Consider the following 26,145-nt stretch of genomic DNA (forward strand, 5'->3'; position numbering starts at 1 on the left):
TAAATAAAAAGAAAGGGAATTAACAAACCTACCATTGGTCTTAAAAGTGAAGAGGCTGGCAGAAAGAGGGCCGCTGTGAAAAAGGAGACAAAGATAAATTAACTGTGATCATTAATATACTAATACTTGCATTTACTTGCACTCTTTTGCATCATTTCAATTAGCTTTTATGTATAAACATGCATATCTGTTTTCTATGGATTTTGTGGCAATTTGTGCAGTAATCATTTGAGGCATGTTAATTTCAAAATAGTTAGAAATAGGTAGAATGTAATGTAAATTTTTTTTTTTATAAATGCAAATTACATATTTAATGACTTAATCAATAGTTGGGGGAGGGGGGGATAAGCATTAACTATGTTAGAAAGTTTAATTGAACTGGCCCAAGCTTAAATTAACTGCTGTATAACGTAATTACGCAAAATATTTACATAACATTTAATAGGATTTCGAAGCAGATTTCATACTGGTGTCAATTTTATTTTTCCTCCCCTCCCCCCAATATTGGCAGATTTTATGCATTTTTTACTCACACTTTGGACGTGACATTATTTGCGAGAGAGCCCTCGTAGTACGGGATGCCTTTGCTGTTGACAACGTTTATCTGCCCACCAAGGACATTGGAGACGACCCCAGCATGAATACCTGCCCTACACAGCAGGGACGACTGAGAAAGAAAGAAAGAAAGAAAGAAAGAAAGAAAGAAAGAAAGAAAGAAAGAAAGAAGGTTATCAACTAAGCACACCGAAAAACAGTACAACAGTACATAAAAGGATGAAGTCGTGCATGAAGGGCCAGTTTGCATTGAAAAAAATGTTATTTAAAAAAAAAAAAAAGGAAAAAAGAAAATTAAGTAACTGCCACACTTTTAACCTTATTACAGCCCCGTGATCACTATTAGGAGCCCTGTCTCAGATCTGTGTACATTTGAAACTGACCCTTCGAGGCCAGATGTGACACCTGAAACTCTGCCAGCATCAGAACGACTGGCAGAAAGGTCCACCGATTTGAATGACATGCCAAGAGTGGTGATCTAATAAAAGCAAGCATCTTGGAGACAGCAGTGCAAGTCTACATTTGTTTAGTATTATAGGAAATTAAATCACCACCACCATTAGTCTGGGATTCATTTCATAGTTTTTTTTTTTCTTTTTGTAGCCAGATAATCTTCCACATGACTAGACATTTCACCTACACTTTATAGCAGCACCTGTTGGGAGATTCTTGCTCTTTTGCCTTTCAGACCAGCCTTTTCCCATGTTTCTTCTCTTCTGCTTTACCCTATTACATGTACAGTATGCACCCATTGCACAATCTGATTGTGTATACCAGAATTTTATATATATATATATATATATATATATATATATATATATATATATATATATATATATATATATATATATATATATATATGTGTATGCCATATAATGAAATAAGTCTATGGAAAAGAAAGGGCTGCTGAGGTGCTGCATTTGACTGAAGAACAAAGAATGACCCTTTTGTTACATCATGACAGGTTACATCATGCACTGCCCATAGAAACTGGCCAATATTACACCACAAAGCATTTCTTAACTTTTCTTTATGAATGACTCCTTTGCTACTCATTTCAATGACTCGCAATGACAGCAGAATCAGAGTAATCTCTTGGGAGAGGACCAGTAGGTATACCTGCGCTGCGTCTCCTTTGTCTTAAACACATACTTCCAGTCTAGTGTTGGATTTTCTGTACAGCTCATGATTTCTAAAGCGGTCAATGATATTGCACCAAAGCATCCTGGTAAACCTTGAAGGAACCCTCCTCCCCCTCCCTGTTTTATTGATGACAGCTCTGTGGTCATGACCACAAACCCAGCGAACCGCTGACATTGTCTCTATTCACCGCTCCGGAATTTGAAAGTCATTTTCCCCATTTCCAGTGGTCAGATAACTAAACCCTATTCTTGTACATGGACCAAAAACAATGGTACTCTGGACTGTTTAAAACAGAAACCCTAAAATGAAAAAAACATTTGTTTACTGCAACTACAAAGGGCCCCACTGTGATATGCAGATTCAGAGTGTGGTCACAGCCAGACAATCGGTTACTAAACCAATCCAGCTGTTCCGGCACTCATCCCATGACATTTTAAAACTGGCTCGCCATAATCTAAAGGCGTAGTTCGCTGCTCTTTACTCCGTTATAACATTATGAAATCTTAGCACAGTTAAGACAGTCCAAAATGTAACACACACAAATGTACATCAAGACAAAAAGAATGGTAATTAGATTTCTGTGTAAAACGCATCTTCTTTTTGCAGATTCAAGAACCCCAGGAATGTAAGATATGCATCATTACAAGGTATCCATATGGTAGTAATCCTCCAACAGGCTCACACGCACTGGTACAGGAATTTCAGGAAGCCGTTTGGTGATGTAGCATTCTCTCACAGGGCCAGGTTTAAAATAGGCTTTCTGAAATGTAACAGTATGCCATACTGAATGCATGATGACTGATGCTAACCAGTGGTGCTAGTGAAGAAGTCAAGTTTTCATTATATATCAACAAACCGTGGACAGTCAAAATGTGATGGAGAAACTATGGAAATGGAGTTTAAATAAACTGCAGATGAACTATGTAAAGCAATTCTTAACTGTAAGATCAGCTGCAGACCATTTGTTTGATCCACAACAATTTATCATCATCATCATCATCATCATCATCATCATCATCATCATCATCATCTCAGGAGACTCAGTGATTACAGATTTCTCAGAAATTCAGTCAAAGAAATTCCACTACCGTTTCCTTTTGCATATAGCTGCAGGGGTGTGCAATTCATACCGCGGGACAACAAGTTTTTCCATTATACTTTGCCCATCAGACAAGTACTTTTTTTCTTCTTTTGTCACAACGTTCTGTTGCTAGAAAAACTCTCGTAGATTTCTAGGGTGTCACGCAAGGTCCTGAAAACTCTAAACTGCAGAAGTCTCACACATACAAAAATAAATAAATACAAATAAAATAAAGTGCAACTCTAAAATCTCAAAGCAAAAATATATACAGAGTACACAAATACACATATCCTTTTAATTCACAAACCCTCAGTAACACACAGTAACAAATGTATGGAAAGTTTTAACACACTGTTTGATTATACTGGCATCTGTGCTGTGCAACTCTTGTGCCAGTGCTTGGTATGTATTTATGAATTCTGCAACTTTATATTAGACATTTGAAGAACTCTAACGTTACGGCTTTCAAACCACTGTACAAGATCCACTAGTCCCTTAGCATGCGTTGCAACTGGAGAGAGCCAAGACACCAGGTGGATATTGCTGTGTGCAATCTCTCAAATAAATGATTTTTGATTTTGTTGGTGCATCCATGTTTTCTAAAACATCAAGTCTCAAGGCAAGCTTTTTCTTTAAACGCATCGATTTCTAGAAAGGCCATAATTGTCCCTCGTAATTAGGGGGTATTTTCTAATTGTCCAGAATGTAATGTGTTGATTCTTTAATTATTCTTTAGATCAGTTTATCTGGAGTGTCTACACAGACATCTGGAGCTTTAGGACTAAACTGCAGGTTAGTCCTGTCATTTTTAATTCTCCCGTGATTTTTGCAGGGCCCTACTTATAGGACTATCCAATTGTACATGCAACCTTTTGATCAGCAAAAAGCCCAACTGAGGCGCGCTTTCCAATGAAGCCCTACTTCTACACAAAACTCAAGGGACAATGGCTTATTTGTACTCAATGTGTAGCAACATGATTTTAAATCCCTGGCCAACAGCTGCCATCTGTAAGGCTGGAATCCCTTCACAATAAAGCCGTAAAATGGACGCCTGTGTCAGCCATAAGCAGTCACTGATCAATTTCAGATTATTTTGAGGCTATGCACATTGGATTTCACCAAAAGAAGTTTACAAATGGAGAAAATATTCCCTTTCGCAGGACACAAGTTAACAGTGTATACCACCACTTTAAACAACATACAAATCACAACCATCATCCTACTTGCCATGATCTTTTACTCTAAAGCCACGTAGACAAACAGAGTTCAGAACTGCTGTCGGTTCTAGCTTTGGATCTTAAAGTACTAAATTATTTATTATTATTTATTTCTTAGCAGACACCCTTATCCAGGGCGACTTACAATTGTTACAAGATATCACATTATTTCACATTGTACACTTTATTTCACATTATACAGATATCACATTATTTTTTACATACAATTACCCATTTATACAGCTGGGTTTTTACTGGAGCAATCTAGGTAAAGTACCTTGCTCAAGGGTACAGCAGCAGTATCCCCCCACCTGGGATTGAACCCATGACCCTCCAGTGAAGAGTCCAGAGCCCTAACCACTACTCCACACTGCTGCCCCAGATACTCACATCTCTGTATCCATGAGGAATGGTCCCTGAAATCTCCCCAAAAGCAGTCAAGCAACCAGCAGGGCAGTATTTGCTATGAAGAGAAATCAATACAGTTACATTCCAACATGATCTTTGCTTACAACGAAGACGTATTATAATGCAGATAATTTGTTAAATACAAAAGATTTAGACACATTATGGCAGATGAATATACATTCCAAGTAGTGTAGTATTAATCCAAGGCATTTTTAACAGCAGAGTGTTTTTTTTAGTGTCATTCTGTTATTTGATCTCAAACAAGACAGTCCGACAGGGAGCCTCCTCTAAACTTGAACAAACATGAGAAGTGAGCTAAACCATCTGCTGTTGCTCAACATTTTCATACATTTGTATTGCGGCTACCTGCATATAAAATAATAAAGGGCCTTTAAAGCCCTGACTTTTTCCTGCCAGGTCCCCGAGTAAAAACTAAACAGCTGAGGATGATGTAAAGCCTGACAGAAACACACTCTTGTTGGTCAAACATTCTCAGTTACATGGCTTCCATAAACCTCTCAAAAGACAGCTGGTCTTGGCAACTGCAACACTAAACACTTCTGAAAAGTGTGTTGTTGTACAGAGGTTTTTGAAATTGTAGCCTCAAATACAGTAACATGTTTCTCTGGTCAGAAAAGACTCTCAAAACATTATACTTTTTTTTTTTTTTTTTTTAACTTAATGTCGGTTTTTACTGATCTACTATTCAATATTATCCCGGTAGTATTTTCTAGGAAATACACAATAATTTTATTAAAATGTTGCTTTATTTTGACTCTGACATTGTAATAAGCAGCCCTACACTGTATTCTAGGATACAGCAGGTACATTTAGACGTCATAAGATCAAATAACGTTCAAACTTGGTTCTCTGTTCACAAACATTATCATAGGATTATGCTGGCCAATCGAAGTCGGATTATTGTGGCAATTGCTGGGCGTGGTAACTACTAGCTTGTTCAAAAACTAAATTGCAATACTTACACGAAAATATAACATTTTTAGTGGATGAGGCAGAAAGCAATTATTACACAAATCAGAGCTGAACAAACAAGTATTCTTACCTAAATTCTGGCTCAGTAAAGTGGCTTCCTTTGTCTAAGCAAGTAATCAAATCTGGAAGGCAAACAAGACAAAGTTGAACTACTACTTGATATCAACACATTCAATTGTAAAATATTAAGGTTTGTTAAAGGGTTCAACTTGTTTCACCATTATAAAAGCTTTATGATAACATAATACTGTAGCACATTTGAGAGGTAAACATGATGGGAATAGTAACATATTCAATTATTATCCATGCATTCCCATGAAGCAGTATTATTTACCATTTACCTGATCCATACATTTTTTTTAATGAGTTTTAAAAACTTCTGAACAGATACCTTTAATTCATTCAGGGTATAGTTGTAAAGATTTGTAACTACAGTACTGTTTGAGTGATTTACTAGGAGTGTTTAACGGACTTCCTCCTTAAAGAACATATTGATATCTGTGCCCTAAATACTGGACCCTCTCAAAACTGGATCTAGGCTGCATACTGTAAAAGCTCCAGCTGTGTGGAGAAGTTCCATTTATAATGCATGAACCAGATATTGGAGCAGACTAGCCGTGCCTTCGATGTGCACTGTACAGTATGATTCAAATGATTAGGGAATGAGAGCTCTTGTTATTTGGTGAAGTAGATTACCATTTGCCATATGCAATTAAAAAGTGAAATGAAATGGCTCTTAAATGATCAAAACAGTAGAGAAGAGAGGAGCATGGAGGTGGTTAACCTTTTATAATATATATATATATATATATATATATATATATATATATATATATATATACACATACACACACATACACACACACACATATATATATACTCTCATATTACTGAATTACAAATGGTACAAGATATTTCAGTTTTTTATTTTTCCCAACATAAAACCAATGTCACCTTACAATAATTGATTTTGCGTTTCAGTGTTTTAAAATAAAATATCTAACAGAACGAAATTTCAATGTACCATTTGTAGTTCAGTAATATTATATACACACACATCAAAGCCAGAAATTTGAATTACTGATGCAAAGTAAATCATCTTCTCTTTACTGTACATTCTACCAAATGTGCAGATAGACCTCTTTTACAGCAAATCTGTTGTAAGAAACACAGCTAGTTTTCATTGTGTTCCCTACACTGGACATCCAACTTTGTTCTTTGTTTTTGTAGATATTCCCCATCAACTCTGACCGGGGAAAAAAAAAATTAAAAAAAAAAAAACACCACCTACATCTACAGTTTCCATAGGAGATGTATTCTTTTGAAGTGTACAGAATAGCGAGTCTGTCAGCGCATTCCACAATGCTACATATAAATGTAAACTATGATTTGGCAGACCACAAAAAAACCACAAAAAAAAACACACACTTCAAGTGAATCACAAACCCAAGATCTTGGGGTTTTTGCCTAATCTCACTTTGACCCACAATGCATCTGTTATACATTTTATTCAGTGCTCTGCACAGTGCTGTAAATGGTTCATGGATTTAATCAGAGATTTGTCATTTTTTTTTTTTTTCTGAAACTCACGGTGAGTAGGCATTTGCAAAGGGAAAGATACTTTTTTGGAAACAATGTGAATTAGGAACCGATACCCTTCTCCATATCCATCCAAACACCCACACCCACCACTAAACTAGTCATCATCATTGTATCAACAATATTAAGAGGACTTGTATACAACTACTGTAGTAACTACAGTGATCCCTTTACGATGCCAAGGTGACATCAACAAGAAAATGTTGTGGTTTAGATGGGTGTAAATACTGGAAATGGTAGGAATACCATTTAAAGTCTGGTGGATAAAGGGAGTAGTGATTTATAGGGGAGCACTGTAGTTCAAACTTACAGCAACACCATCTTATTAAAGGGAAGAAAAAGACACTGTACTTAAAAATGTAGTTTACTGTCTCACTAGAATGAGAGGGTTGTTTCGTTTCCATGGCAATCCAACCTCTCTCCAGTAAACATGACATTACAGTATTTGTGACTTTGTTATCGACACCTATCGAACAGGAATTTGACTTAGTACTGAAAACCTGTATGTATTTTTAAGGCAACTCAAATTGCTTTAGTAATCCTAAGTCTCCACGGTACATCTCATGCAATAAAAGAAAAGGCAACACAGCCATTCAACATGCTGTCCGCATTACTGTACTTGTGGGGTCACCATACACAGGTACCAAAGAAACAATTATTGAAAAAAAACAGCCGTGGGTGAACACCGTTCCAAGTGGAGAATGTTTCCACCTCACTCCACTGAGCCTCTCGGGGGCGGTGGGGGTCCTGCTGAACCGGGTTAGTCTAGACACCTGCATTTTAAAAGGATCAAGATGCTTGGGATTCCACAAATGACTGAAAATCTTATGCAGCTTCTGCTCACTCAGCCACTGTTAAACAGGTAGGACTCAGATTATGAAGAAACAGCGATACATTTTTAAAACTGTACATTAGTTTTAAATGTACCCAACTGAGACTAGAGATTCAATGACTTCTGATTCTATTCAGACTGGATGGGAAATGTGTGTTTTTTTATTTATTTATTATTTATTTATTTATTTATTTAAAATGTTCAGGTAAAAAAACAAACAAAAAACCACCACAAAAACAAGTTACAGCTCCCTACCTGTGCTCAGGTCAGATATTCTCTGGTTGATCACACGTTTTAAACTGTAGTTTACATATTATAGCAAACAATAGTATTTTAAGCCATATCCGAATGTAAAAACTAAAATACATAAAAAAGGTCTCCAACATCAAACTCAATCTCAGTTACAGTAGGCTGCTCTGGGTAAATACATAAATAAAATAAACAATATTTGTTCATATATGACATGGAAAGTTGTGTAATATTTTGATTTTGCAAAAAAAAAAAAAAACGAGTCCTTGCATGTCTAAACGTTTCAAAAATGGAAACTGACTTTAGTTATTTGGAGAATGGTTTCTTTGTTTTCCACAAGCTGATGCTTTATCAGGATGACACACCGCGAGTTTCAACTCCACCAGGCAGACAGCCAACAGATCTCCTGGTGAGGAGACCTTGCTTTGCTTTTCTGTTTGCTGCAATGCAATCTCCTCTGTGACTCTTTACAGTCTGAATTACAGCAGCCATCACTTTATTAGGTTCTTTATTTTATTATTACAGTGAGGAAAAAAGTACTGTCTCAACCGCCAAAGAGATGAAGTAAAATGTTCTAAAGAGAGAGCTGGCTCATAAATGATAACATACAGTGGTTTTAACACCAACATGGAACTACTTACAAGAAACTAAGCATACTGCCCTTTGTTATACTGTACTGCTACTGTATATAACAATTGCAACAATATATATTGTTTTTATTTCCTCTAATAGTACAGTAGTTTGAAGGATAAAAACATGCGATTACAGTACAATGTCAAATAATCAGACTACAGTTACTAAGCAGTCTGGTTAGCTCATTAATTGACCGACACCCTGTTAGTAACTATGAAACATTTCCTGCCTTAAAAGAAGAAGAACCCTGCCAGCTACTGGCACGTTTTACTGGGAACATGCGGTAGTCCGGTTAACTTGCTTTCGGATACCTGATTCTATATAACCAGTGCAAACACACAATACAGCTCGATTGCATTGAATTTATCTAGGGCTTTTACTGTAATTGTATACTGAAAAATGTTAAACTGTAGCAATTACTTAATAGAAAAAAAATAGATACCGACCTGTACGGCCAAAACGTGCGTTTCAATCTCAGTTTGTAACAATGTCCCATGACTTAAAACTGACCCTTAATTACTGATTAATGATTACTGTAAAGTGTACTAGTCATATTGATGGGTTCAATAATCTCAATTTAGAACTGTGCCAGACTCTTCATTGCATGAACAAAGGCCAGTATTCTAAACAAGTTGGTATCAGAAAAAAAAAAAAAGTGTGTATGTGTATATAAATAACTATATTGTGTGTTATAACACAACTAAATAACTTGAAATGTGCAACTTTTTAGGAGCAGAAAACAATTAAAAAGGCCTAATTGAGCTAATTATTAGTTAAATGAAGGATTTAGTGAAGTAATTGAGAGCTCAGTTGGAATGCAAATCAGAAGACACAGGGGTCCCTGAGGACTGGGGTTGAAAACCATTGGTCTATAGCATTCAGCAACATGCGGTTAACATTATTTGTGTTTATATAAAATCTGTGAACCACTAGAGCCGTTTCTTGCAGAACAATAACGATTTGTTGGGTTTCTATTCGTTTGTTTTATGACCATCCTTTTCAACAAGCATTAAAACCCTTCCTATCCAGGGGAGTTTTACAAGCGATCCATTAATATCTAACTGAAAATGCTTCAGACTCTTCTGGACACTACAGATACTGGAAAGGTGGGTGCTCGGGGGCAGATTCTGGTGAGACCTTTTGAAAGAACGTACACAGAGATTCAAATTAGCTTGCAATGGCAGTTTAACACACTTTTAGCTTTTAAAAAGAACTGTGCTGGGAGTAAATGGACATGAAAACAGAAGTTTTTAATCAACTTACATCTATAAAGTTTTCTGTGGGTAGGCCTCAAAGTTACTGTCTGCATTGTGCAGTGCAGCCGAGTTTAGAAGACTACAGCACATTGCACCAAAAGCAAGGGTTGCCAAGTGAAAAAACTTTACTCTTCACTTTTTATTATTCCACTATTGCATGAAAATGTTTTTCAGATGCAAAACTACTGCAGCTGTTTTGTTTGAGCACAAGAAACACTAGCTACTATTTTTTGGTGTTTGTGAACTTGGTAGGCTCCTATTTATAAAAAGACTAGATTATGGTACTGCCTACTCATAAAGATCTGCGATTTTACACAGTGACAGGCATCCACCCAGACACTGGTATTAAATCTGATTACAGTACAAAGGTATCGAGATCAACTGCTTCAAAACTCAGTTGTTACCAGAGTCTTTATCTTGAATATATAACTTTAAAGGCATTTCAATATCATTTGCTCAAGTAATACGCTTTTTACATGACGAATAACATTAGGGAATTCTCCACTTTACTGATGCAATAACATTCCAAAGACAACAAATCAGTGTTGCTTCATATTTGGCAAAAGCGTCCATTTATATTATGACAATATTACTATTTTTTTCCCCCATATTCTGAAAGAGCAACGACAAGACTCATTATTAGATCAGTTTTGTTTTGGTTACCTCGTGTTTGTTTTTGATTATCAATTCAAAAACTGTAATCTACAGAACACTATCATCATGTCATGTACCCTTTTTTTTATTTTGGACATCTGTACTAGTTTAAAAGTCCTGAATCAACTCAGACATCTTTGACTGATACCAAATGTACTCCTATTTTATATCTTAAATTATTATCTTGGCGTTGTAGGCTAATGCTGTCGAGGATAAACCTTGCTCTGTACCATCATGTCTCTAATAGCACATATCCAGATACTGCAATTTATTTCCTTCACTAATAATCCTGTCTTCAAGGGTAATCAACCATGGAAGACAGATTACACATCACATCTTGATACAAGTAGTAATAGCCACATATGCACACACGTAATTTGCTCCATTAAGTGTTTTTTGCAAAGAGGTGACCCAGTTCTATGATCATATTCTCTCTGAAGAGCTTCCACGACCTGTATTTCTGCAAACAGGATCTCATTGAAAACATGCAATTTAAAGTTCACTGGCTAACTCACCTCCACGTCCAAATTAAATAAACATTATTGATTTGTGTCACAGCATTTAAACATATTCACTTGCCTGATGTTGGTGATGCGTTAAAGACAAAGATCCTACACTTTCCTAAATAATGACCTAATCTTCTCTTTAACCTCTAGAAAGGTTGGTTATTTTGAAAACCAAAAGGACAGGATATGGATTCAACGTTGTGCTTTATCGTACAATATCTATCTATACAGCATACCCTCTATAAGACTTTAGAAACTTGCTTATAGCGCTCTCATACACCTCAAGCAGTCGAAGCAATCCAATCCAAAATATAACCGAAAACCACGTTTACAAAACATCCTCATGCATAATATCGGTTTGATTTATAACAGCATCAACCCTCCCCAGTGGTCATTACCTCCTGGACGGTCAGCTGCTGTACAGTACACAAGGCTCTTATAATTGTGAAAAACCAACAGTAAGGCATATCATGGCACAGCTGACTGTGGAGATCAGTCTCAAGTCACCTTGCTGTATTGATTTAGTCAGTTTCAGAATGACAGATTCAGAGCCAGCAAGTCTTCACTTCACTACTGAACCTTTCTATACAGAGTAACAGAATAGTCACCCTGGCTTAGTGTTTACAACTAGGGTCTTATGCCATAACCATACAGTCTTTCTGATCAACGTCCCCGACAGGAGCCATCCTTTTAACATTAAGAACATAAGAAAGTTTACAAACGAGAGGAGGCCATTCAGCCCATCTTGCTCGTTTTGGTTGTTAGTAGCTTATTGATCCCAGAATCTCATCAAGCAGCTTCTTGAAGGATCCCAGGGTGTCAGCTTCAACAACATTACTGGGGAGTTGGTTCCAGCCGCTCACAATTCTCTGTGTAAAAAAGTGCCTCCTATTTTCTGGTCTGAATGCCCCTTTATCTAATCTCCATTTGTGACCCCTGGTCCTTGTTTCTTTCTTCAGGTCAAAAAAGTCCCCTGGTTGACATTGTCTATACCTTTTATGATTTTGAATGCTTGAATCAGATCACCGCGTAGTCTTCTTTGTTCAAGACTGAATAGATTCAATTCTTTTAGCCTCTCTACATACGACATGCCTTTTAAACCCGGGATAACACTTATAGTATCATAACAAAAAACACCATTGGAAGCAGGGAAAGGTTTTAAAATTGAGTCGTGATGAATCCATAAGGATACAAAATTGACAAAAGTTAAACTAGCCTGCTAACCAAAAAAAAAAAAAAAGTACATTGATAATAACAACTTAACTAAAACTCTGCACTAGTTCGTCATCCCATTGTTCTGTGAGCAGTGGACATCCTTTCAATACAAACAGTTCTAAAGCAAACTGCACTGAATAATAATAAAATAACACTGACAGGTTACTAATAACCCTTCTTTTGGAAGGGCAGCCAGCGATCTGAGATTACACTTTTAATGGAGTGCCTTTCAATCCGCTTCAATTTCCTGCCCTGAAATCCTTGACAAGCTCACATCGATAAAAGGTGATGGATGGCCTGTATGGGAAAAAGAAAAACTCTATACTCTGCCTCCCTAGTCACTGTCTCTCTCACAGAATTCCTCTTAATGTGACGTATGGAGAATGCTTTTCAATTCAAAGCCTTGTTTTTTACAAAAAAAAATAACTGAGTTGCTTCCAGTCCCGCTGGATGGTGACTATTCAGTTGGCTCTGTAGATTGTGCGTGTCTATACTGTAGTTCAATGTATGCCTACTACTATACTGTAAACACGAAACAGTACATTATGTCCATTTAGTAGTTATGTGTTCCTTGTTTAAGTATTCTCAAACTACTTTTTTTTTTTTTTTTTAATAAAACAAACTGCATTATTTAAATATTAAATATTGAAAAAAGACATTTTTGTGAATAGGGCCCACTAAACTAACACTGATTTATTTGACCTTGTCTCAAAGGCAGAACATAAACACTTGATATGACAGTATTTTATCCCCCAATAAAAGTAGTTTCTGCTGAAAGACTAGCCGAAGACAAACCCCTCAGAATTAAAAGTGCAGTGGCAGTGCCAGATTCCAAAAAATACAGATTTCCTCCAACAAACAACACAACTGCACTCTAGTCATTTCAAGTCTGTAGAAACCAATACGCATGAATGCACACAAGTTGCAAAGCTTTTCTATTTTATCCAGACTCAGTTCAGCCAGCCCCACCACACACCCAGTCAGCAGTGTGAAAGAGCTATGTGGCTGTGAAGAAAGCAGATCCCCACCCAATGCACATTATTAACGCTACTCCATAGGCCAGCTACAAAGCCAAAGGCACATACCCAAGCATACTCTCCAGAGGACAGAGCTTGCATAGTCTGACTCTGGGAAAGATTGTGGTTTTCTGATTGTAGTACACTACAAATGTCATCAGATTGCGAAACAATGCACTGATGAGAAACCATTACTGTACCCCAGGGACTCATTAACTGTTGCTGCGGGTTCCAGACTCATCTTCAGCACTTAAAAGATGATCGCAGTCAGTTGTCTCAGCTGTGAATGTGAATGAGGGCGCCTAAGCCAGTCAATAATGACAATGGCCAGACAGTTCTAAACACATATTGCTGGCAATGCATTCTCAGAAACTGACTAGAACATTATGAAGTAACATTTTCCATTGCTTTTTAAACCGAAGGTTAAAAATCTACTTTTATTCTGAAGTGATTTCAAGTGTAGGTAACATACTTATTCCCCACACATTTGTGAATTTATAAATTGAGAGCCATCATTATCACAAAGTAGATCACCATGACCTACGCCATAGCATAAGCAAAAACTTAAGTGTGACATGTGTACGTGCCTCCACTACATTTGATGCCAGGAATAAAAAGGGCTAAGTACCTGCAACATCCTGAAAGCTCTACACTGTTAAAATGAACTAACAAAATGATTAACTGTCTAACACAAATCCAGATAAATACCCCAATCTAGTAATCACTTGCTCTTGCAAAGGCGGTATTATAATTTCTATATTATATTTCTAAGAACATGTTTTTTTTTCCCCCTCTTACTGTATTTACAAGGACTGACAAAACTATTCTTACTGAGCTGTGGCAGGGAAGCCACGAGGGGTGCACTGATAAGTGGATTTCAGAAGAACACCATCATCCATATTCAGGATTTCTTAAGACGACGATTATGTAATCATTAATCTTGCTGGTTTTTCCACTGATTATATTTGTTGTTTAGGTCATGTTTGAGAGAACTTTAGTATATGTCAGAGGAGGCAAAATCGCGTCTCTTTGGCAGTTCAAACGAAAAGGGAGGAAGTAAAAATAAACACAACAAGTTTATTATTGTTGTTCTTTGTATTCATTCATGTTAATTATTCTCTCTTCTCTCCTGTTTCTTTGAGCCTGCATGTTCACTGCAAGGATATTTCTTCGCTTGTTGACTTTCCACACCACTCGCTGGCTCATGCGTATTTCACCAAGTGAAAGCCAGATGTGCAGTTAAAAGCATGTTTTATAATTTTGAATTAAGTGCTCGTTCGTTTTGTGGAGACAACGATATTGAGCAAACTATCCCCAAGTAATAAACAAACGTATGAGACTTTAAACCAGTCTGGGAGAAAGAGTTTGCTTTCACTGAAAACTGTGTCTCATCTGCAAGCAACAAATCGCTTACACACTGTGGTGTGGTCTGTACAAGGCGAGCAACCTCAAAACGTCATTATGAAACAAATCACAACACATTTGCACCTGAATATCCTTCTGAAACAGACTGAAGGCAGATCCACTTTCGGTGTTCAGTAAAGAAGCTGATTTAACACTTCAAGTGAATTTTGTATGGCAAGCATGAAATGTCACTCGGTCGTCCTTATTCAGATGAATGAATATTTTTATAAAATTGTAGTGTTGGAGCTAGACAAGAGAATGCATGTTTAATTGTTTAAGTCTAAAATTAATATTATATTTACAAATCTTGCATCTCGTCATGAGCAGGTACTGTAATCCCTTTCAAAATAAATAGTGCATTTGTCATCCACAAAGCTCTCAAATGTATTTAATACACGCAGCAGGCATACAAAAAAAAAAAACACTTTTTTTTTTTTAAAACCCAGTATTCAGATCTTCAAGGGAAGAGCTTGTCAAAAAAGAATCCTTATAAAAATGTGTGTTTTTATGTGGTGTTTTTGGTGAAATCAGGTCAGCGACTATTTTGCTTCATAACAGAAATAATGGGAAAACACCAGTGTGTTACATTTCAAGTGTAATACACTGTAGATCTACAGTACAACACAAATTACACAAACTGTGTATGCTCTGCAATCTTCTATCCCTTGTTCTTGTGTATTTTGCTGCCATCAAGAGATAACCTAACTACTAGTATTTAAAATGTCTTGTTTGCAAACATCTCATGTTTTACAGCATGTGTCTTGTGGCTCTCGGCCATATGGAAATGTCATGTGGCTCGTAGGGTCAGTAAGTTTGGCCACCCCTGATATATGTCAAGCATATTTCTTCCAAAATCAACTAGCATATGCGCATTGAAATTCCTATGTGAAAAGGAAAAAAGCGTGGAGAACTACTGCTTAGAAAACAAACTCTAAAGCTGTGTTTTTTTTTTTTTTGCACCTTAAATTAGGATGTACCAGATTGCAAATAAAGTTTAGATAGCCTTCTAAATGATTTCATTTAGTGTTGATCTCTGCTTTGTAGTATACCACCCATGCACTGTACCTGGATGATCTGTGGTTGAGTAGGAGAGAAGAAAGCCCCGCCCCGAAACGTGTGTACCACTCATGAACTGGACGGTGACTTCATTCCCTGCGGATACAATCAGATGGTCCCACTGCACACCCAGTCCACAGTATTTTCCTGACAAGGAAGAGAGAGAAACCAAAAGGCTAATAAAAGACCTAACATGTATAAAAAAAAAAAAAAAAGAAAAAAATGATTTGCTTACTTTTCTCTTTTTGGTCCAATGTAAAATTGAATTAAATGTAGGAAAAAAACAAAAAAAACAATAGTCTAAAACACAAACTAGATGTGGACGTACACTAATGTATGTCGATCTACACTTCCTGATACAGTATGTTCAAAGTTCACATCATAATAGAGAAAAATGACAAATCCCAGTACTGTAAGTATATTATAAAATAATAAGCAAGGCTATTTATGCAATTCAAAAGCAATTTCTCCTACACATTGCATTCATGTAAAGTCTGCATGTTCTGCCACAGCACTATAACTTCACTTCCTGTGCAACAGGCAAGAGGACCCCATGGGCAGGTAGAATCATATTACCTGATCCTATTACAGGTAGTAAATACAAATCCCACTGTGACAGGGCAGAGACCACAATGACTATCCAAAAAAAAAAAAAAAAAAAAAAAGGTATACATTGACAAATTACAGTGATCAACCACTTCAATGCTTGCAAAAGCCACATCCTGCAAAATCATAATGCTTAGACGCTTGTCTAAGTAAAGAGATAAGCTGGCAATAAGCCAGGCATTTTCCCTTGAGCTGGAAGCTTGTACAGCCCACCAGCCTGGCATGATTGATGCATACAAGATATCAGATTAGACCGTTTCCCTTTGTCAGCAGAAAGCCTCAGAGAAAGATCATTATTAAATCCAAATCACTCATATCTCCACATAAAGACAGATCTCTGTGCTAAGACTGCATTTCATTAAAATAGCAATATGAATTGTGCATAAATATGACATAGAAGACTGTAGCCTACTGGGAAATGAGCTGCTTCCACTCGAGGAGCAAGAACACCACATCCATGGCAACAGCTACTGTACCTTATCCAATGCAAGGCAGCACATTTAGTCATTATATACTATAAAGAGGCACAGCAGAAAGGAGTTTAAAAAACTGGCTAGTGTGTTAAAGGTTGCGTTTACTCTGCAGTCTTTTGTGAAAAAAAACGTGGCTTGATTAAGAACACCCAAAACACAAAAAAATCCTTACCTATCTCAGTCCTTGTGGGACCAATGCCATTGTATATCCTCAAGTAGTTAAAGTGGCAAGAATCTGAGTCTTCAATGTCAAAGTCTGCAAACTTAAATGTAACCTTTTTTCCGGGTCTCACCCTGATCTCCCATTCACACACAGTGCCATTGGGGTAAGTCTGGGGGTAACTGATTGAAGACAGAGTCCCACTGTTGGGGCCCAGAAGTGTGTGCCCACAGCCATCACCTGGGAAATACAAGAGTACAAGAAGGTTAAAAACCACAGGAGCAAGTGGGAACTACAGAACAGGGACTCCAACAGTGCAGTTCAAAATCCCTCTTCTTGGGTCTTGTGTATAAAGGATACGCAAACAACATCTCAAACACTGCACACAAGTCACTTCAGGTTATCTGCTTCTAAATTTTGTAAAAGCACCGGGGAGGCCCCTCGTGCCTACGTCACCCACCTAACAATATTTTTAGCTTGCAGAATCTACATTTGGTCTCAGATGATGCAGGGGTGGTTACCACTGAGCTGTACAGTCAAGGATTGAAAGCCAGGAGGTTCGAAGAGCAGTGAACACGGGGTGCTGTTGACAGGGTCACACATTAAGCTTTCTGGTAACTGTAGCGATTCCCTGGGCATACTACAGTGTGGATAGGAAGGGCCTCATTGGTAAACAGTGTGTCAATAGGCATTTTCTGTGTGACACCCACCCCCCAAACAGACATGTACAACAGTCTGATTATCCAAGAATCTGAACACTAAACAAGCTGTTCCCACTGGGTTAAAACATTAATGAAAGATATTGTTTGGAATTTAAAACAGATAGAATGAAGTTGCTGGCTGAGAGCAAGAACGCTGTAACAAAATCACAGTTTAAAAGGACCAAGTAATAATTTACCAAATGATGACTGATGACAAGCTTGGAGGCAGCCTTAATTAGACAATTATCTCTCTTCACAGATTGGGTTCACAACAGGAAACTAAATGACCCCAGTAGAATCATGGTGATGCCACAGTCTAGTCAAGCTTAGTAATACACTGTCAACATTCCACACACTACGGGTACTTCTGTGGGCGTTCACACTATAGCAAAGCAGTTTGTCAGCACTCAAAGAAGTGAACTTTTTTTAATTCCCAGCTGTGCTTTTACATAACATGTTTAATTACTAAATTCCACTGAAATACCAAATTAATCTCCAGTGTCCCACTGTCAAACATGTGAAAGCTCAACTGGATGTCAAACAGTACCGTATGAACTGTCCTGATGGCAAGGAAAAACAAGGGGTGAGGTGCTAACTTGACAGCCCACAAACATTTGAATTAATGCAAGATTTCATCTTGAGGGTAACAAGTCAGGAACCTTGCAACCATAATCACTTAGTGTATCCGAACGTTTGATACAAGGATAGGTTAAAAGCACACGCTAAGCCTGTAATGACCCTTGCTTTCTCTACAGGGAGATAAATAAATCAAGCTTTTTCCCCCCCCACTATCCAGTATTATACATGTCTGAATTTAACACTCTCTGTGCTGGTTGTATGGTGTATCAAATTATGAGAAAACATAAGGAAAGACCAAATAAAATGTACAACATTTGCACCTCACTGATGGTTGCTAAAGAGGTTGAATTCTAAACTACCAGTATCATTCTAAGATATATTAAGTAGGCCTATTATAATATGTACATTAGTGCACCATGCAATTAAAAAAAAAATAGTTTTATAACAATGGTATTTACTGTACTACATCAGCTCTACACTGAAGGTAATATCTTTATAACAAACACCATTTTGCATAGAAAAAAATGGACAGGCTTAAAGTACTCATTACCTGTAACTTATGCATTGTTTTACTTTTCTGAGTTGCAATACAATTTAGCTTGCAGATGACATGGGGCTGAAGGACTGTAGAAGGTTTAGATGGACCAAAAAAAAAGCTTTTGGGGGGGGGGGGGGGGGGGTACACTGCACAGCTCAACTAATGGAAAAATGTACTAGTTATAGAGGTGTGCCAATTCATCAATTCACACAGTGAACCGTGATATTTTTCTTGACGATACAATTATCGATACACTTATTTTTTTTTTTTTTAAATTTAAGTACAATTTTGTCTGCTAACATAAACATGAGCATCCATTAATGTGTGTCTACACTGATAACTAGAGAATATTATTTATTATCATGTACTCTAGCAGCCTCACCTACCAGTCACTGTGTTCAGGGTGTTTTTGTCAAGTCCGCGGGCCGCTGAGCGAAACGGAAGCCGAGTGAAAGCGGGTTATTAATGTTGATAATCTCATCAGGGTGATGGCGAGAATCAACCTGCTCCGGTCGGTTTAAAATCCAGTGTGGACTCGCCTCATGTTCTATAAGAGTCACGCTATGTGTAAAATGTCTAAGGCTCGAATTTACAGGGCTCCAGACAGAGAATAAAATGGCTGCAAAATTTGTAAACAGTTTTTTTGGGGTTAGGCACATTGGCGCCTGTAACACAAAAAATTTCAATATTTATGAATGCGCTAGGAAGTCGGTCTATAAGGGGGGGAAAAAAATGTATATTATAGTAATTAATATCATAAACAGCAGAACCAACTTACTACAATTTAAAACCTGGTTTTACTGAAAAATAAACGGTAACATGTAATCATAAGAGCTGTCTGTGCTACATACTGTCAGATCAGGACTACACTGACACTGAGCATGGGAGGTGCCATCACCAATTCCAGACCCAACACTTGCAAAACATTTAAAACACAAACATGTTGAGTTCATTGCAGTCAGCTGCACTGATTAACCACTCCGCAGAATGTGACACCCAGCAATTGAATTTGGCAACCAATTTTTTCTGGACTGGAGCCATTGGCTCCCAAAACAAAAACTTTCCCTGGAGCCCTGCTTTGTAATTTTGTTTTAAAGAAATGTATTTTAAAAAATAAACAGGAAACAAAAGCAAAACAGGCTGTGAAGCTCATTTGACCAAAAGTGTGTTACCAGTGTTACTGTAAATACTTGCACAAGCAAATTAGACAATTGTGTGATTTTTATGTTTCATGCTGAATTTACTGTGTCGTGATACGTATCGTGACCCTCGTATCGAACAATGAACAACATTTTGATATGGTTTGGGTACCCTGTAGCTTTAATGATTTTACAAACTAAAATGTATTGGACAAAAAAAAACAAAAAAAAAAAACAGAAAGAAAACCCTTTCTCTGCCTCAGGCTTAAGCAAGCAAACAAACAACTAATCACAGCACATTGTTCCTGACAGAACTAGATGAGCTACTGCAAATGAGATGACCTGCACCCCTTACAAATAATCTGACAGGTAAACTTGACAGGCTGCATGGCTAATGGTTTGCTGTTATCAACTGGACAAGCAGTGATTTACATCAATCTACTCCCCCCCCCCCACCTCCACCCCGTCACTGAAATCATCCCCCTCACCTCCCGCCATCATGTTCAACAGACTCGAATGGCTGCTGCATTTTTCTGTGGTATAGGCTATACTGCAATACGCCGTTATTCTCCAAACAACATTTAAAGAAAGAAGAAAAGAAAAATACTGCTCAAATCTCTTCAGTACCTACTGCATATGCATCATAACAAAACACATGTACAGCAAGTACTGTTGTATGCAGTACAGTACCAAAAGAGAAGTGTACTTTCTTTGCCAATACAAATTTGTACTAGGAGCAAAGCTCTAGCTCTTTGGATCAATCAATCAGGTGGACCTGCCGTTATCATTTGAACCTTTGCCAGGAGAATGAGACAAAGGAGGCTGTACTGTATGTGTGCATTATGTCAGTGTAACGAAGATGCACTTTCTTAGAGGAGCCTGTCAGTTGAACTTCACGTGGATTGGTTCTCAAGGGTAACTTGTAGAACATACAGTTTAATGCACTGACTTAGTGAACGGCGAGCACAACGCGATTAGTGTAATATATAGCTTCTAATATTCTCTCCTGCGGGTTCATTAGGGTACAGTGCAAGAAATGGCATTTTACTGAAACACATTTAGAATATACATGCTCACAACCAACCTGACTACCTCTTTACAGTGATTCAGTATGGAGGAGGGACAGGGGTCAGGGTTCACAGTATTATGCGTCTGACCTTGTGGTTCATGATGCCTACATTAAGGTTTTTTTTTGTTTTGTTTTTTTGTAATTGCTAACTATTATGCAAAGTAAATAAGCAACCAAAGCCAGCTTTTTAGACATCAACATTCATCCCACTACTGTTACTGTACAGTATATGGCTATCATTTTAAGACAGCCCAGGAATATAGTACAGGCCTAGTTGCCACTAGATTTTTTTTGTTCTCTATGCATTCTCTAGTTACTGTAATATCTCTAGTTTACAGCAAATACGAAAGACTTCCCTGCAAAACAGTCATATTTAAATACAGTACAAGCAGAGGTTGTATGTCACTCTGAGCACTAACCTTCAGAATAAATTGGAAAAGTGGATTTGTTGCTGCTCTGGGGAATAATTCTACTGTAGTACCTTCTCTCCAGAATGCTGCAAATGCAAATCAGACACCAGTTTTCAATTTGTCCAGCATACATAATTAATACTTCCCCGCTGTACTGTACAATGTTTTCAATAAAGCAATTAGTACTAAAAACCTAAAAGACAACATGCACTTCAATGTTTGCAACAGTGCAACTCAGCTCAGACACACTGTAACCACAGGGCTGATTGTAGCGCTCAGTAAAGGAGCACATCCCCCTTTATCACCAACCTTTGACCCTTCACAAGACAGTAAACCATTGCAAAAGTGAATTACCTCTGACAAAAGAGGACCAAACATGTATGATGGATTATAAAAAACAAAGACCAATTTCTCATGTTTTTATTTTTTCAATCAAGTTGATATTTCTTTCCACTAGTGTTCTAAGTGTTAATATAACCATGAGTAAAGGCATGGATACTTAAAATGATAATACCTAAGATTTAGAGCAAAACGGAGAAGAATTGGTTAACCTCGTCCAAACCGTATACAGCAGCTGTTGCTGCAAGTGTCTGTTACTATGCAGATAACATAGCAACTGTGTGACAAGGGAAGGGAGATACTGGAACAGGAGGTGAGAAACGGAGAACCCCCCAAAAAAAAAAACAAGACCACCAGTTCTTTCTTGACTATCCCACAGACTTGATTACTGGTGTAAAACAATCAATCAATAGACATTAACCAGATTCTTTGCAAGTGCAACTGGAAAAATGATGGATGAGGCCAGCTAAAGATTGGTGATTAAGAATAGGACCTACAGTAAGGCTGAAAGAAAGCCGGTACTGGCTGAAGTATTTTTACAAAGGATGTACTTTAAATAACTCAAAGACAGTTCCCTTTTGCATTTCCTACGGTATATCAAGCAGAACAATCCAATTAAACAAATGTATCTTTGTCACAAAGTATCCAGGATTCGTTTTCGGATTAGGCCCAAATACCTACTTTGAGCAGGATTCAGATTCGGACGAATATTTAGGATTCTGTGAACCGAATCCTACATCTCTACCCAGACGCACGAAAGTCTGGAACTGGCACATTAAACGTGCATGTGCATAATGCAGCATCCAGTGGCTATTGTTTTCAGGATCTGTCTGTTACTGTCGTGAAAAGTGAAAGCTGTCATTTCGCAATGGAATAAAAATCGCTAAAACGAGTCCGGCGTGGATGTATTTCTCAGTGAAAGAGCGAGATTCCAGTAAAGCAACATGTACTTATGCAATGTGGAATTACCTGGCAGTGCCAAGGAAGCAAAACAGTATAGAACATCACTGCTGTTAAAACACCTGCGTTTGAAACATTCTGTGGAGTAGAACATTTGTTCTGCTGGTACTAAAATGGTCGATAGCAGAGAAGACAATTATACCTGACAAAGTGATTTAGCAAATCAGAGACTTTGTTAACAAATCGACTGCATTAGCCTTTATGTGTGATACATGCACATCTGAGTATACTATGCAGTCTTACATCAGTTTAACTTCTCACTGGATTGATAATTACATATTACAGAAGTGCAGTTTAACAATGTGAAGCTTTTAATGGCAAGCACACAGCTAGGACGCATTGCAGATTAGTTACTGGACATAACGAAGACATGGGGCATTGCTCTAAGTAAACGTCATGTATTTGTATGTGATAATGCAGCTAGCATGTGTAAAGCAATGTCTCATCATGGCATTCTAGTGTAGGACACTTTGCACACACACTCCAGCTGTGCGTATTTTTTTTTATTTTTTTTTTTAGTCGTTGCCAATTATTTTTTATTATTTTCTCCCAATTTGGAATGGCCAATTATTTTTAGGTATAATTGTATATGCAGTAGGAGAGAAATTGTGTCTTTCTTGGATTTCCTGTCTGCACTGGTGACTTGTTTCTATGGTGACTAGGAGCATAAAGTGTCAGCTGGGGAACAAAAGAAATGCTAATGAATTAGAAGCAAGAGCAACAGATGCCAGAAAGAGTGTGCCATCTATTTTACACCACATTTTGCTGGGTAAACAGAAGGGTATGCATTATTCTAAGAAATAAAAGCAATGAATCATACCTCCAGAAGCAGACCTGTCTAGATCACTGCAATTTCAACCTGTCAAAAGATCTACTAGTAACAGTACCGATCACTGTCCCTAGAAATCTAACATCTCCATACAAGTGAGTGGATTAAGTATCGCAAGTCTGCAAGTATCCTAAAAAGTGATCCTATAGGGTGCCTGGTCCTACTAGAAACCTTGAAGCAGAGACTGCTGGTTAAAAAAAAGGAAATTAACAAATTGATAAAAAGGCAATCCTTATCTGCAATGTTCTAAAATCGTTCTGGGTGCCTGCCATTCATACCCCCTCTCTCAATAAACTGTTGAATCAAAGCAAAGCCCAGTCAAACAGGTCTACAGCATGATCAGTAGACTGTGAAAGGAGGTGGTGGTTTGTTAGTTACCCAGCAACACCAAGGACACAAAAATGTTAAACAAGCAGACAACCCAAACATGCTATGTAATAAATATATACCAAACTGTAATGATTCAATTAACAATCCGGATACGGTATATTGATTGCAGTTTATTACAGCGCTCCGCATTCCGCAATTCTCTTGTTCAAAGCAAGGGCAATATTAACATTAAAAAGCATGTTATTTTGCTTGCCTATCAAAAAATTAAGTTTAAACACGATCTGATGTAGATATAAAATAACTCATGTTGATGTATCTAATGGTTAAACATGTGTAACTACAATGACAGTGTCAAAGCTAACAGTAAAACAGATCTATAAAGAAAACCTGTTTAGCCTTTTTGCAATATATACGTTTATGAATTTCATCTAGATGTGGTTTATATATATATGCTATGTAAGATAAAAGGACATATGTTATTTTAATTGATGAATACAGTTAATCACGCGTAACAGTGAACTATATCTAGGGAAAGAATAATGAAAAATATGCCAGTTCTAAAGAACAAAAAAGTGAGATCAAATAGTGTTTATTCTGTCTGATCCAATACCCTCCCCCCCTCGCCTGCCTGCACTGGAATTACCTAATCTCTTGCACAAACTCCAGCGATCCCAACACACGCACATCAACAATTTGGGTTTCAGATGTTCGTCTTCCTCTCTGGTGTCACTAACTAAAGTCTGTGCGTGAGAAAGTAACTGCAAAACTAAACTTATACCACTGTTTCCCCAACTTCTTGCGTTTAAAAAGAGGGACCATTCACAAACCGCTGTGTTATCTACAACACTGATGGACGTTATACGTTGTTATAAGATCCACCACCTTCGATTTAAATTAATTATGTGTTAATAAGCCCAAATCCTTACAACTTATAAACTTAATAAAATAACGACGGCTGCGTGTCCACGCCTGCTACATTCAGATTAGCTCCGAAATGACACTTTTCAACATGTAACAATGCCTCACAAACATTCGCCTTTTTGGAGACCAGCCAGCTAGTATTACTCACTAACTAACCTGACCACCCACCTTTCTGTGCTCTGCTCGCTCCGGTATTCAGGACGATGATGAATGTTGAAATGAAGAAAAGCCCTGCGCCGTTCGATTCAACTCTCACCATTCCCACTGTGTCCATGCCAGCCTACAGTCCGAATGCATAATGAAGAGTGGTTTTAAAACTCTGATAACTTTTACAAATCGATGTTTTAAGCCGCGTGTATTTTTTCTTCTTCTGCTCTCTAATGTATTTTCTCCCGGCTCAGTGAGTTTCACTAGATCACTGCTGCCGCCGCCGCTGTTGCTTGCTGTTTGGACACATTCAATCGCCTGAACGACTTCCTCAACTTCCGCTCATCCCACAATGCAACAGAATTCACTTTTATGATTGGAATTGAGAATACTGTTTGTATGGCAATGAACTCCAATTGCATAGCAATTATCATTTTTTTAAATTAACTGTACACATGTTGAAAACAAACGAATCACATAATTCATAGCACAATCACCTTCCAAGTCATTAGTTTAAATTATTTCAAAAAATTATAAGAAATTATAGAACAATCTCCCATTGGAACCCAGCACTAGTTGCTTGACCAGTATGTACAATACGTATATGCAATGTATTTTTGCTATTAAACTTACATGAATGTGTTTTTTACAGTGTGTTTTGTGTACATTTGTTTATTAGTCTATTAGTTAATTTGTTTATTTTTATAATAATAAAAATTAGACAAGACCATCCAAAACACATACAAAAAAATAAACAAGGTGAAGAAAGAAAGAAAGAAAGATGGTAAGAAAGAATATGAGAATGGAAGTCATTTTCAGTCAAGTAACAGCAAAGAAGCCAGAAGTCAAGAGAGGATTGGGCAATTAGGAGGTACCATTAGGGTGATGGGACATTTAAAGCGGGACAGGACCATTTGACATGATAAACCTTTTCAATTGAGCTACAAAGTGCATTTTTAATTCACTTTGTAATGCAATAGCCTACAAAGAAGCAGTAATGCATGAATATATGCACTTACTTTTTCCACAATACTGGTGTATTGGCTTTTCAGCATTTCCTTTATTGTTATTATTATAATATTTATTATTATCAATAAATAATATGCCACATTGAATGAGAAACACAG

The 26,145-nt window shown here is 37.4% G+C and overlaps 1 protein-coding gene across 1 annotated transcript in view; it reads right to left on the minus strand.

Annotated features, from left to right (window-relative positions):
* Nucleotides 1-25,378, minus strand: part of LOC117407308 (discoidin, CUB and LCCL domain-containing protein 2-like) — a 35,082-nt gene extending 9,704 nt beyond the window's left edge. Inside the window, exons 1-7 of the mRNA XM_034012167.3 lie at nt 25,040-25,378; nt 17,069-17,296; nt 15,827-15,964; nt 5,468-5,519; nt 4,387-4,459; nt 534-667; nt 33-73 (exon numbers count right to left, since the gene is read on the minus strand). Coding sequence (XP_033868058.1) covers nt 33-73; nt 534-667; nt 4,387-4,459; nt 5,468-5,519; nt 15,827-15,964; nt 17,069-17,296; nt 25,040-25,145 — 772 coding nt within the window. The 5' untranslated portion in view covers nt 25,146-25,378. The remainder of the gene's footprint in view (nt 1-32; nt 74-533; nt 668-4,386; nt 4,460-5,467; nt 5,520-15,826; nt 15,965-17,068; nt 17,297-25,039) is intronic.
* Nucleotides 25,379-26,145: the final 767 nt, after the last annotated feature.

Source organism: Acipenser ruthenus, chromosome 8 (genome assembly GCF_902713425.1).
Source record: "Acipenser ruthenus chromosome 8, fAciRut3.2 maternal haplotype, whole genome shotgun sequence".
Taxonomy (NCBI): domain Eukaryota; kingdom Metazoa; phylum Chordata; class Actinopteri; order Acipenseriformes; family Acipenseridae; genus Acipenser; species Acipenser ruthenus.